The sequence below is a fragment of the Herpailurus yagouaroundi genome, unplaced genomic scaffold (assembly GCF_014898765.1).
Source record: "Herpailurus yagouaroundi ecotype Mexico unplaced genomic scaffold, PumYag 28, whole genome shotgun sequence".
In the NCBI taxonomy this organism is placed as follows: domain Eukaryota; kingdom Metazoa; phylum Chordata; class Mammalia; order Carnivora; family Felidae; genus Herpailurus; species Herpailurus yagouaroundi.
In genome coordinates this window covers 132961809-132976950 of record NW_024412376.1, presented here as the reverse complement: position 1 = coordinate 132976950, position 15142 = coordinate 132961809, and the positions used below count along the sequence as shown (strand labels likewise).

General features: G+C 40.0%; 1 protein-coding gene across 6 annotated transcripts in view; it reads right to left on the bottom strand.

The window, feature by feature from the left end:
• Positions 1-6600: 6600 nt before the first annotated feature.
• ATP8A1 (ATPase phospholipid transporting 8A1) overlaps positions 6601-15142 on the bottom strand; it is a 230889-nt gene continuing 222347 nt past the window's right edge. For all 6 annotated transcript variants that reach the window (XM_040484736.1, XM_040484719.1, XM_040484746.1 and 3 more), the window contains 2 exons: positions 12477-12568; positions 6601-11293 (listed from right to left, as the gene is read on the bottom strand). In XM_040484736.1, the coding sequence (XP_040340670.1) occupies positions 11196-11293; positions 12477-12568 (190 nt within the window). In that variant the 3' untranslated portion in view covers positions 6601-11195. The remainder of the gene's footprint in view (positions 11294-12476; positions 12569-15142) is intronic.

Sequence of the window (15142 nt, the reverse complement as noted above, 5' to 3'; positions counted from 1 at the left end):
TTTTAGATCAAAGTGCTTCATTTTATCTTCTTAATGATACTCTCTGCTATTCAATAAAAGAAGAGGTCTTCACTTACTTCATATATTGAAATTAAAAAATCCTACACTGATTTTGCATTACGTTAAAAAGCTCTTTTCCACATCAGGGCTTGTGGAGAGCAGCGAAGGAAGTGAATTCTTAGAGATTTAAAAATTGGGACATTTCTCCTAAGAGTCTGGATTTCTGGCTTCTCGTGACATAAGGAAGATGTGGCACTGAGGTTCCTATACTGCCATTGGGCCAGGCCAGCCCTTTTCAGACAAGACACTCGTCATTCACCAGCCTCCTGCCTGGTCTCCACAACCTGGCCCCTTTCCCTCAATTTTGTTACCTACTTGACCCCTGTGGGTGTTGTTTTGGAGCCTCGGTTTATATGAATTCATGCTACGATATGTGACCCTCAATAGCTCTTTTTATATATATTTTTAAATACAACCATTTTACTTTTTTTTTAAAGTAAGCTCTACACCCAAAGTGGGGCTTGAACTCAGGACCCTGAGGTCAAGCGTCACATGCTCTAATTGGCTGAGCCAGCCAGGCATCCCTCAGTAGCTCTTTTTATAATTTATTTTAAGGAGAGAGTGCACAAATGGGGAGAGGGGCAGAGGGAGAGAGAGACTCTTAAGCAGGCGCCATGCCCAGCACAGAGCCCGACACAGGGCTCCTTCCACGACCCTGGGATCATGACCTGAGCAGCGATCAAGAGTCAGATGCTCAATGGAGCCAGCCAGGCCCCCTTGAGTAGCTCTCTCTCTTTTTGTTTTAAAGTTTATTTATCTTGAGAGAGAGTGTGCGAGCTGGGGAGGGGCAGAGCGGGAGAGAGAGAGAATTCCAAGCGGACTTTGCACTGTCTGCACTGTGAGCATAGAGCCCAATGTGGGGCTGGAACCCACAGGCTGAGATCATGGCCTGAGCCTAAACCAAGAGTCAGACGCTTAACCGACTGAACCACCCATGCGCCCCAGTAGCTCTTTTTAATAGAGCCACTTAGAGGTAGAATTCTAACCTGGGGGAGTTGTTTGGCCTTACCCTTTTGCTTTCTAGCTGAGGAAGCAAATTCAACGGTATCGTGCCTTTGCTCGGTCTGATGGCAGAGGAGCTCTGACTTCTGGTCCTCTGCTTTCTCCCGTAACCAAAAGTGGTGACTTCGGATATCCCATATTGCCCAAAATAAGAAAGAAAGAAGGGGGGGGGCAGGTTGGGAGGGAGGCAAGAAGGGAAAGAGGGATGGCCGAACAGTAAAAGGAGAAACACTTGTGAGCATGCCTCTGGTACACACTCCTTTGTCATTAGACTGGTTTTATTCATGTTTGTTATATATTGCTCCTTTGATATTTTAAAAGCTAATCTCTGCTGGGCTCTTATGAGCCAAAAGCTATTCCAAATATTTATATGCGCTAATTCCTTTCATCCTCCAAACAACTTCAAACAGGGAGGCATTAGAATTCCTATTTTACGCACTTGGAGGAGTAAAGTCACTTGCCCAAGGTCGCACAGTCGGCCCTGGAGCTTCATGCAAAACCAGGTTGAAACAGTAAGGGAACGCCTGCTTTGAGGTTTTGAAGTTTCTGTGCATGAAATCCACTGTGGGGTAAAGCATGAAACCCAGTCCCAATCTCCGAAGCAATGACTGTCAACTCTGTTGGGCCCAGTGAGCTCTCCTTAGAACAAATATTTTGTGCCATCCCTTTAACTGTCCTAAATTGAAATTTATAGGTAATATTAATCACTTACAGATACAATTTTTAAAAATCAATACAGTGTCTTAATGGTAAATAGGAGAAAGAAAAGGAAAATACTTCCAAATGTGACCGTTTCAGTAGACCTAACGAAGGTCCTAGATTTGCACCTCTACACAGAACGACCGAAAAGCGATAGCTCCAAATCCAGACTGATGCAGGGCTGCTAGACTGGCAACCCACACCCCCCGTTGCATTATTGCTGTTAATGTGATTTTTCCAAACAAAGCAAGGTCTGATCTCCTTTTGATTTTCACAGTCGTTATGTATCTGGAAAATCCAGTGTATATTAAAACAGTGTCAAAGATACTTTATAGGTAAAATAGGACTAGGTTTTTCCACCCAAAGGAACATTCCAAAGTCACACCGACGGTCAAGTCTTTGTTGGGTGGACTAACCTGTGCATTGTAGGATCTCTGTCAAGACAAAGACCCACCAATGAATACCCACGACACCTGCCCCTCCCCCTCCATCCCAGCTGTCTCCACACAATTCCACAATGTCCTCTAGAGGGCAGAACCGCCTCCGCTGAAAACCATCTAACTTGTCAGCCTTCTCTAGTTTGCCATCCCTCTGGAGAGCAGTTCTATTAGGCAAAATAATGCTAAGGAATTCAAAATGTTCACACCTGCAAACTTCTCTTCCTCAGCCGTGTGCGCCAATCAAGTTCATGGGCTCTAAGCTGTTTAAAATATACGGAGTCATTGTGTCCTCATTGTAACCTGGCACTCAGTGACGCTGAATCAAATCATATCCCCACCTACTTGTTGACATAATACATGCCTTTGGACTTCTCTATGAACGATATGTAGCTGATGTTATTATTATTTACACACCCAAGGCAGGCAACTTGGCCATCCTGTGGCAGATTTCCAGATACGGTCCATCCGGCAAGCATTTATTGGACACCGCCTCTGGGTGAGGCACTGTGCTAGGGGTTGGGAGTGTCAAAATGAATAAAATGCAGGTCTGATTCAAAAAGCCACTATCTCCACAGACCCAGGCATGACGGCAAGTCCTTGTGATAAGCTGTTACAGAGGCTCTATAAAAGAAGCACATTGTCTTTCCTGCTTTCCAGGAGCTCGCAGTCACTTAGGGGAAGATGAACCCACAAACCGACGCTTAGAGTTCATTCTGGTAACTGCAATGATAGGGGACGTGTAGAGTGTCCAGGCGGCACATACAAAGGGCACCTCGCTTTTCTGGAGGGGTTGAGATCGAACCTGGGCCTCTGGATGCATGGGATCTGAGTGAGGAAGGCTGGGTCGGGGAGGCAGAGAGCAGTGCTAGGAATGAGAGGAAGAGCATATTAAGCAAAGAACTGTAGAATGGCAGAGAAGCACCCACCGGCATAAAAGAACAAGGAGCAGTCTGGAAACTAGACAATTCAAAGAGTGAGGGTGAAGAGATGAGCAGGCTCAGTATCAGAGGTCTTGAAAACTAGGGTGGTTGGATATACATCACATGTAAGGGGAACCTCGACGAGGTCCATGAAGGAGAGCAGCTTGATCACATCTTCATTTTAGCCTAGAGAACAAGGGTCACGTCAAATCACCTGATATTTCCAAAGAGAGGCTCGCCACAACCTGCCACAGCACCAAAGTACGGTGGAAATCGGGCTGATTGATGCTTTATTACTTCCCCCAAGAATTAGAGTCCAAACATCCTAAAACCATGATTATTTTGAAGAACGGAAGTTCTACACTTTGAAAGGTACTTATGCAAATAATGGGTAACATTTACTAAGCACCACGTGTGTCTCAAGTCTTTATGAACTGTAATATTTAATCCTCACACCCCTGAAGTGAGGGTTGTTATCACGCCTGTTTTGCAGATGAAGAAATCAAAGCAGCAAGGTTAAACACTATGCCCAAGGCCAGACAATAATAGCAGAGCCAAGATTTGAACCCAGGCAGTCTGCTTTCAAATTCTACATTCTTGTTTTTTTTTTTTTTTTTGTATTCTCTTGAACAAAATTTTTATTTTTATTTTTTTAAATTTTTTTTAAATTTTATATATGAAATTTATTGTCAAATTGGTTTCCATACAACACCCAGTGCTCATCCCAAAAGGTGCCCTCTTCTCAAATTCTACATTCTTTATGATACATAACCACACAGCTCCCTCCCCACTGGAATGCAAGCTCTAGAATTTCTAGAAGGTCTAATTTTCTTGGGAAAAAATCAGCCAACCTACTTTTCAGAAAATCTATTGGGGACAAAGTGATTGTGTAATATTGTACAAATCCTATAGAGAGAGGGGATTGTAACAGTCAGTAGAGCTGTGCTACAGCATGAAACACAGAATTAAATGTAAAGCGTGAATAGAAATACTAGATGACAAACACATCTCCCTTTACACACGAGAAACTTGGGAGACCAGATGATCTAGCATGGATTTTGGAGTTATAGTGCCTGGCTTAGTTTTCTGGGTCTGTCACTTATAAGCTGAGTGACTTTGGGCCACTTACTTCACTGTGTCTCAGATTTCTCATTAAAAAAAAAATTTTTTTTTTAATGTTTGTTTTTGAGAGACAGAGCGTGGGTGGGGAAGGGCAGAGAGAGGGAGACGCAGAATCCGAAGCCGGCTCCAGGCTCTGAGCTGTCAGCACAGAGCCTGACACAAGGCTCACACTCACAAACCGTGAGATCATGACCTGAGCCAAAGTCAGATGCTTAACGGACTGAGCCACCCAGGCACCCTCTCAGTTTTCTCATTTGTAAAATGGACATATTAGTGGTACCTTATTGCTTTGGGTTATCTTGAGAAATAAGTTAGAGTCACTGTTTCCAATCCCTTGCATTCTAGTGGGGAGGGAGCTGTGTTGTAATTAATGACAAATAATAGAAAGCAGATGAAACACCCTAGAATAGAAACAAAAAGGCTAAGAATTGTGGGGGGTGGGGTGAGCAGATCTAACTGCTGATTGGAGTGCAGGGAACAGAGAAAATGGCCCTGTGGTTGATGGAGTGAGTCATGAAAATCCATGGCCCCTGTTGCTACCTGGCCAACTTCCCCACGTTGCCAGGGATAGAGCACTCTCCCACCCCGCTGCGTATTCATGACCTGTACGTTTTATCATCTGCTTTAGAAAAATGTATTTAATAAATTTGCTTTAAAATGAATCTTCATTTTAAAGCCAACAGATTGTACTTTTAATTGTCCAATTGGATCGATTGTTCCGTCTTATTTTCCCTGCCTATTTGCTTTTTCTTGGTGTTATTGTTAGTTATTCCATTTGGTGGAGAACTTGCCAGACTGACTTAAACCCGTAAGATTTCTAAAGTGAGATAATGAAAAAGGTTCCTGAAAGTATATACAATCACAGTTAGGAATTTGATTCAGTTCATTGGGCTGGGATCTGTTTACCTTTGCACAACCTAAAAAACTTATTTAGTATACACTCAGGAAAAACAAGAAATTAAACATATATTAAACTATTACGGAGACAAACTGTTGACATATTTTGACATGGATATGGCCGTTTTAAAACTGCAATTAGTTATTAATGCAATTATTCTGACATTGTTTTTTGAAATCTTAGTTTGTACATGAAATAAAAACAATGGTAAAACAGATTCCCTATTTTCCAGAAATTTTGACTAGCCTCCTAATGAAATTGTCCAGGTTAGGAAGACCTTTTTTCATTAGAATGAGTGGCTCTGTGTTACCAAAATGGAAGCTGAGCTTAGAGATGCCATACACACACAGACAAACTTTAAATGGGGAAGACATGTTGAATTTATGAGAATGTTATTTCAAGTTTGCTGCTTCCTTTAGTATTTAGGCGTATTAGCATCCGAAACCACGGGGTCAGTATAAACAGCGTGCACATTTCGAGGGGGCGTGGAGATGCAGGTGAAAATCGTTTGACATAATTCACAGGTGACTTTTCTGTACACGTTGTTTTGCTGTGGTTTTGCTTGCGAGGCCCACGTGCAGCCCATGTCCCTGGAAAGACTGAGGGAGAGGAAGTGGGGCCCTCAGCCCTCGCTAGTAAAACCAGAGGCTTCTCAAACTGCTCCCTCAAGTGTTTCTCTGGGAACAATCCCATTCCAGCAGTTTCCAAAATCGCTGCTTCATTTGTTTCTCTTTTACCAAATGATGCTTGTTTCTGATAAGACTATTGTCCTCATACCCAGTGTTTCTGGTGCTTTTGTGTCACATGTGTAACATTTTTTGGTTACTTCCTTCACATGTTACTGGCTAAATGTGGCCATGTAGCTTGGGTAGGTTTGCTGAGGTGAAAGGATGGAACCGTGAATTAGCTGTTGACTTGTAGGCTGATTTAAATATGGAATGGGGATAATCCTGGGAGGCTTTTCTGACTGAAGAATCAAAATACAGGAATTTTATTCAAAGAAATTGGGGGGGAGGGTACTCAAATTAACCATGTCTCTTACCAAACTAGACTTCACATGTTCCCCCTCATGTCTCCTTCAGTTGGATTAAAAGGAAGGGCTATTGGGGCGCCTGGGTGGCGCAGTCGGTTAAGCGTCCGACTTCAGCCAGGTCACGATCTCGCGGTCCGTGAGTTCGAGCCCCGCGTCGGGCTCTGGGCCTGAAGCCTGTTTCCGATTCTGTGTCTCCCTCTCTGCCCCTCCCCCGTTCATGCTCTGTCTCTCTCTGTCCCAAAATAAATAAATAAAAACGTTGAAAAAAAAAAAAGGAAGGGCTATTTCCTAGATCACTGGGGTTATAAACAAAATGTTAAAGTGCCATTAAGTGGAGACACGTTCTCAGACTATAATTACACTGGCTTTGAAAGTTTTATAAAGCAACAAAGTTTTTAAAACTAGCAATTACAACTGCAACAATTTCTTTATGTAATGGTACAGTTTATTTCATTTTTAATAACAATTAGAGGACAAAATGTTTAAAATTTGCAATTTAAAACATGCACATTCACAAAAGGCCAATGACACATAACACTGCATAGAACTGAATATTACTCAACTTTAATAACTATTTATGAAACACAGTGCATTGAACATCGAGATAAACAAACCTGAGAAAACTATGATCACAGATTCAATACTCTCCACTCATGCAGCTTCACAATTTCTACAGCAGTTTCAGCAGGAATGGTTTTTCATGGAGCTGAAAATACTATTTTATCTTAAATGCAAACTGCAATTTTCCATAGTAGCTGCCTCCCAAGGCTGCCTTTTTTTTAACTTAATAAACTTGAAAATGTGAAAAATGAAGCTTGAAATAGCTAAACAGCAAACAGTATTTACTGCATTTATGGCTTCTATTCTAGAACCATGAAACATAAAAATATTTATTATTTTTTAATATTCTGCTCTCGGTTTTTGCAAGAGCAGATTTACCTATGGAAAGTTGCTGTTAATTCAAAGTAAGCATGTATAAAATCTAGCTTTTTTCCCCTCCTTACAGGAGATTTATTTGCTGAGAAGTTTTGTGAGCTTTATTAAGAAAAGTTCTTAGAAGCAAGCTAAACAAAAGTTGCAATTAATTTTTTGCAAATTTGTTTGTAAAATAATTTACTTATTAAAAAAAAGTTGCGCAGAGAACCAATTAATTTGTCCACTGAATATTGAATTCCAGGTAGGCCATGACAGAATTTTATAAGGCAGAAATAAACATCAAGATTTACAGCAGTAGCCATGCATTGGCCTGGACCACTTTAAATATTAATTCATGCAAACCATAAACCTATCAAAAACACAGCTGCTTTCATACAGAAAATAAATCAAGACGAGAAATGGAAAACATTTATTTCCTTTCCTTCAAAGTTTAACTTACATTCCATTTTAATAGCCACTGAAGGTTAATTAAAATGCAGCAAAGTATAACTAAGCCTCACAAGTGACTTCAGTTATTTTAACGTGAGAAAAATCAGATTATGATCTCTTAAAGAAGCATTATAGAAATGTTCATCATTAAAAAGCATTTATTAGGCACCGAACTGCATGGTATTACATTAATTTACAAAAAGAATTCCACAGATCTGGTCCACATGATGTGAATGGGGTGGGTGTTTTCCCGATAAATTTTATAAATGGTTATTTATAAGGTTATAGACTTATTTGATGAAATAAGTTTTAGAACCGGGAACTCTCCTAGGGCAACTGTGCAAAAATAAACACTGATGATCACGTAGCATGGTAACAGTTAGGACATTGTTATAAATAATTTAAAAACTACAAATATACAATCTTTTACTTTCAGACTTGCACTCAGTTCCTGAAAGACTATTTTCAATGACAAGTTACAAGTGATGTACAGTGCACACAATGCAGAACAAATTATCATGTGATGTTCATATCTGATACGAGAATGCTGAACTGCAGAATTATAAAATGAAACTTCATGATCAGAATAGGTGTTGATTTCTGGAACTCACTTTTCCCCCCTGAAAATTAAGAGGAATGAGTGACTCCATTCAATGACCATATAATTCATGTAAATAAATAATATTATTGAATAGAATACACGTTCACCTGACTTGATGAGAAAAAGGTTTCCCATGAAATCTGCAACATTGCTGAAACTGGCTCACGTGAGATATCCAGTGGGGTGTGGGAGGGTGGGCAGCAAATGTATCATTTTAAATTTGCTACATTCCTGAGAAACACCATTCTCCTGCTAACAATTTCTGCCAGATAGCATCTTTCTGGGTGTGAGACACAGATCTATTTTTATATGTATATATAAAACATTTAGAAAGTTCATGCTCAATATCACCGTGTACTACCCAACACTAAAGAAGCAACTCCCAGCTTTTCAATGTTAAAGGAATGAGGATTTTCTGCTGTAAGTAGTATTTTCTGAATTGTAAACATTGTAAAGCAACGGTGTTAGCATTTGCCAAAGTCCCTACAAGGGACTTTTTAATTGAAGAGTATGTGTCCTTTATTTCAGAAAATACAAGTTGAAAGTCATTTCAGCTGTTTGTTTTAATCCTGGTAAAACTGTGTTACTTTTCCCCTCTTTGGAAGGTTAAAAAATCAGAGGGTTTTCTCTAACACTATAAAATCAGTGCCACCGTAATGCTGTGTTTTAAGTTTTACCAAGGCGACCACTCCCTGCTGCCCAACCCCCTCTCTCACCCAAGAAGCAAAGGAATTGACTTAATAATTCATAAATAGGACTAGAAATTAGCCATATTTCAGACCATGATCTCGTACGTTAATTAACCATGGGTATTCTCTTCTACTCATGTTAAGAGCTCCATAGAAATAATCCATGTTTTAAGATAAAAATAAAACTTTTCATTTTTTGAAGCCAGAAAATTCAGTTCCATTAGATTCATCACATTTTGCTATTAACATTTTGGAGAAGGACGCCGCTGACGAGGAGGAGGAGTTCTGATCTGTACCTGCGAGGAAGTGCTTCTCTGGAACGGGGTACTTCATTCTTGTTTTTGGATTTGTGTGGCTTGACCTTGACTATCACCACTGCGAGGCCTGGGAAAGCTGCTCCATTCAGCGGACAAAAGTCCGTGACGGCAGAATTTTGAAGGTGATCTCAGACTCTTCTTACACGTGTGGACTTTCTAGATGTTTCGATTCACAATTTTCTTAATCTGAACCCCAAAGGGGAATGCTCTAGGAAGTGAACTATGTCAACCCCTTGCTCCCCTTAGAATTATGTATGTGTTATAACCTCTCTTATTTACAGAAAATGGGGGGGGGCATACTTGTAACTAAATAGCTAAAAATACAGAGAAGGAAATGACGTATAACCTAATTTTAAATCTAGATTAAGAAAAAGGGTTAAAAGAATGAGACATTATTAAACTCAAATCACCTCTCTTTGCAATTCTAGTTTACTTTTTTTTTTTTTTCAAGAGGAAGTTCTACCCATTTTGCTGGTAAGTCCACTTAAAGGCAAACAGGATTCTGAATAAAAGGCAGAAAGTTTGCTTCAATCTCTGAAGTGTATCTGAAAACTAGAATTCCTTTTTATTTTTATTTTTAAATGAAAGCATTCTTTTAAAAATAGTATAGAAAACTGGTTGTGGTTTTTAAACAGCCCCTTCACCATTTATCGTTGGTAGCAAAATAGGCGTTTTTAGGACATGTCTCAGAAATGCTGAAAATAATTAAATTAAACTGAACATACATTTAAAACCATAGCAACAAAATCTACTCGTGATGAAGACTGTCTCTGACTGTAAAGCAACAGGCTTGAGTAAAACAGGTGTTTTTAAAATGGGGAAAATGTACCACTGATTTGTCCCAATTAGCAGCATGTGACTAATTTGGGGGAGCTATTTGAAAAGTGAACTGTGAAGTAATTCTCAGTGTTAAATACAGGGGTGGTCACCATAACACGGGGTGTGCTATATAAGACAGCAGGCATCTCTAGCAGGAACTATAGAAAGAACCAAAACACAGGACAAAAGCTGAGCCTATGTACATTACAAAAGCCCATGCATTTATCCGACATGGTATTCCAAACACCTCGACAGAAGCACTGGGACTCTCACATAAATATGTAAGCAAATTTTTCTTGAGAGAGAAAACTTTAAGACAAAATGACATCACTCAATCTTCAGCGGAAGCCAGGGTTTTAGAAAAATCTAGAGACACCTCATCAGAAATGACTGAGACATATATACAGATTAAAAATCAGTATCATAATGACAGAGTCACATTACCACGTGTGCCCTCCAACTTCAACAAGTAAACAAGACAAACAAGAAAGAAGCATTTGTAAGGCCAAAGGTGCAACATCACAGATTTGAGTAGCAAATGCCTTGAAATACTCATTTTTGCAAATCACTCTTACATTTGAAAAGTCAAGCATGCAGATCCTACAGCAGAACTGGAGGTAAACGTTCTTTTAAATTTCTGGGCAAATGACTACTGAATGAGAAATACACTTATTGAACTTCTTTGGCAAACATTTATCAAGACAATTTTTGACACGAACACTTATTAATGTCTTGTTTAGAAATTTTGCTCAGTAAGGTGAGTCAGTTCCTTAGAGAAGAGTGCTGGTTTTTTTTTTCAGCATATTCTGAAATCTAAGTCTGGATATCAAGAGTCCCTTTAAATTATTACCATTTTAGAGTTTTTAAATGGTTGGTTGCCTTGTGGTATATCCAATCAACTGATAGTCAGTTACAGCCCCAGAGTAACGGCATAAGACTCCTGACCTATTCTCAGTTTTAAGAAAGCATTCTGGCAAGATACAAGGTCATTTTCAATTTCTGCTTACAAAGACTCAGCAAATACTTTAAAAAATCTGAAAGAGATGGTGTTACAGTATAGTGGCACAGTGCTTATGTCTATAATATACATGAATCTGAAGGTCAATCAACGAGATGAGCTCAGATCCACTTTCCCCTCCTTGGACCAGACTGGAATTGGTCAGCAGATTCCGGGAAGACCTGGGAGCTCTCCTTAGAGACCTGGTGGAGCCAGCCTCGAAGCCCCACCCATCACCATTCATCGGGTCTCTGCTTTGTGGTGTCATATGCTCTAATCACTTCAGATTGTGAGACGATCCCGTTCTCATCTTGTGAGAAAGCATACCCATCTGTAAGTTAGAGAGGAAACAGAAATGATCACCGTGAGGTCACTGGGAATCTCTATTCCGAGTTTTAAGTACTTACTTTCCGATCGCGGGGATCTCATATAGCCCTCCTGCCCCCAAAAGTGTGCACGAAGACATGAATTTTTAACATCCGGAGAAAGATGCAGACTCAGCTATAACAGCAAGAGTGGGCTGACTGCAGCTTGTCAGCTGAGATTCTATGAACTCTGCCCCACGGATGCTTTCAACCCCCCTCGGTCTTCCTCATGGCATCTCAAATCCAAGCCAAGCCTTCCAACTTTTGCTTCCTGGCTACTGGAGGGTGTGGGAGTCTAGTCAAGTGGGCACATGCATTTCCATACACATCAGGTGGATGAGCCAGAAGGAAGAACAAAAGTGAGGAGGATTCACAATTAAACACACGTAACTGCCCAAGGTGGAAAAGGGGACTCCTTCCTTGGGACAACATCATCCTTGGCTCTTGGCGTCTACAAATAAACTCATTTGTGCCCCAACATGGCTGGGGATAAGCAACGGCCCCCAAGGGGGTCACATCTTTAGAAAAGGCCTCTTGAAGTATAGAAAGCAAAAGCATTGAACATGAGTATACGTAAATGAAAATAAATTACATGTGGAAACAACATGAAACAAAAGATATATGACTAACACAAGTACATTTACTACAGGGCTTTATATATTATATTCTCTTTTCGATCCTTGAAATGTTAAGAGGGCATGATACCTAATAATTTCTTACAACTCTAAATATTCATAAATATTTTTGAAGGGGGAAATATATGTTTCTGTGCCATATGAAAGCTGAAAAAGCCCTTGCAAAGTTGTTCAAGTAGAAAAGATAACAGTACGGAGGGAGCTTTTAAGACTTAAGATTTATTTTACTGGTTCGTCTTAAGATTTAAGGAAGCAAGGGGCATGTGGAGATATTATTTCTTCAAGTGAAAGCGGCAGGATTTTAACATGCTTTGTCTTGTCTGCTGGAAATGAGACGGTTGTGGTCAGAGGTTTCTCTCACTGGTCATTTATGTAACGTGTTGCAAGCACGCAAAACTTTTTTTCGGTGTTAATGTTAAAAAGTTGAATATTCCTAAAGCCCAAACCCTGCTGTCCTAAACGCTCTGACGTGATGGCAGAGAACTTATTTGCAAGTCAGAACTCAGATACTCACGGAGCAGGTTTTGTTGCAGCGATTCAGATCGGTACAAGTTCACGTGGTTCTTCTTAAAGACGTTCTTGAGCAGTTGCGCCCTCTCCGTGAGGCTGTGGGGCAGGTGCAAACGTGTGAAATGAATTATCAACTCGGCAGAGACCCCAGTGTGCCCACAGGACCACCAGAGAATCAGACTTAAACAAAAGATTGCTTGAGAGGTCTGTAGTCTAGGGATTCTTTTTGCCCCGTTTTCTCAGATAGCAAATGAGATTTCAAGTGTTTAGATACTTCCAAGGCCAGCTTTCCCCAGAGCTAAGGAGAGTTTTGTTCCCAATAATCCAGCCAAAAGAGTTCTCCACCCCCTAGTTATATTTAAGTCAAATGGGAATACAGAATCTGTACAACACAGTTAATAAAAAAATACAAAATCTGCCAGCAGCGCCATTAACTTCTAAAATCCTGGTTGACTTACTACGTACGTACTGAGCGTGGCATTTTTAGAGTCACAAAAATTATTACTCTTTTTCCTACTTTGCACATATTTTGGTACAAAATAATATTTTTTTAGTGATGCAAAGAAATCCTAAAAATTACACGAAGAAGAGATTCCATAGACATTTTAATTAGAAAAGTTCCATTACCTGCTCCAATGTGGTATGAAATGTGTTCCTTAATTTCATTTTAAAATAAAACTATTTTCAGAAAATAATATGAGGTAAAACGACAAGGAAAATATTTATTTCTCAATGAACGTTTAGAATAATCTCCACAGAAACAAATCCACGTAATTAATTATGTAACGCCTAGGAGCAACACTGCAAGAAATAATGCATCTGTTTTTTTCCACTGCGTGTAGAATGGTGTCTCCCACAGCAGGAAGCCAATTATTTGTCAAATCAATGAGTTCGAGTAATCATTGTGAAATACACTTTAAACATCACACCAGGCCTCCCAATCATGCCATTTCTCCAGTGGTTGATGTATAAAACTTTGCTTTGATATCAAAGAACATAAGAATCCTAATAAGTAATCCACATGTGCTACAGCAAATGTTTACACAATTTTGTTTTAATCACTGGAATGCGCTCAGTTGAAAAATTTCCATTTTGGGTTTTTCCCCCACTATAAAAGTTTTAGTTAAATTGTTCTGTCAGCTTTGTGTTTTGCCAAATTTTCTGAAATCCTGAAGTGGAACAATTGTTATCATATACAAAGAATAAAAATAAAAGAATCCTCCGCAGAATGAACTCGTAATTATGCAAACGTTTAGGCTTTTGCTGAAGTAAAATATTTAGCAATGTTGACATTTGTAGTTATCTTCACATATTTTTCAAGTCGAGGGATGCTGTAAATGGTACTTATTAGACATACTTCATTGTCACTGAGAATTAGCTACATTAAGGCAAGAAAGCTAATTAATCTAAAACTCTGGTGGATTTGCAAATAGTTGTAAAACTTGTTTTTGCCAGTGAAATAAACAGATATGGGGAATGAGAAGGGGCCATTTTTAGAGTCGCTTTTCTACTCTGTTCTTAAAATGATCTAACATTACAGACCCAGAGACCCTGAGGAACACTAAAACATGTAACTGCTTTGAGGAAGTCGGCAGCCTTAGCGGCAGGTGGTCTGATTTTGTTAGCAGAGCATTGCGGACGGGGTGCTGGGAAGTCTCTGGTGTTTAAGATGGAAATGACTACAGACAACTAGAGGTTGGCAATATATCAGGATGTAGCTTCTTCTCCCCCAAATACATTTTCCAGGTTTCAGGCTGGCCTTCCTAAATGCATAAGACTTTAATATTATAACATTAAATGTTAAGAAGGCAGATGTGGGAATTTTATCTGTCCTATTACGAAACTTAGATGTAGAAGATAATGTAGTTTGTAATAATCATTCATATGAGGCTATCCTTTTACTCAGCTGTTGCATCAAGTTAATGCCTAGTGTTCAAAAACAAAGCGCAGTAAGAAAGCTTTCTCAGGAAAGGAGTGCATTACTGGGGGCAGAGAATGGGCTTTGGAATCTTAACTTTAATTCTGAGTCTGTTACTTATTAGCTGAGGAGCCTCAGGCAAACCTTTCTTGGTCCTCTCATACACACCAGGAGGATAATCCCTAACCAATGGTGGGGATTCAGGGAATTGTATGGTTTCTAGCACAGTGACTGGCACTTAGGAAGCACTCCACAAATGCTAGCCCTTCCCAACCTTGCCATTCTCCCAGCTCCCAAGGAATTTATTAAAAAAATTTGTTTAATGTTTATTTATTCTTGAGAGAGAGAGAGACAGAGCGTGAGCAGGGGAGGGGCAGAGAGAGAGGGAGACACAGAATCTGAAGCAGGCTCCAGGCTCTGAGCTGTCAGCACAGAGTCTGATGCGGGGCTGGAACCCGTGAACTGCAAGATCATGACCTGAGCTGAAATCGGACGCTTAACTGACTGAGCCACCCAGGCGCCCCATGACATCTATATAAACTTTTAAAATTCTGGCAGGTGGGGCAGAGATCTACTCATCTCATGACCACCCAAGACAATCTCCTTATGTAAATTCCCTTGCCAATTAAACCTGACACCTATCAATCTGGAGTGGCCTGCCTCTTTCTTTGGTCTCTCTCTCTCTCTCTTTTTTTTAATGTTTATTATTTACTTTTGAGTGAGAGAGAGAGAGAGAGAGAGAGAGAGAGAGA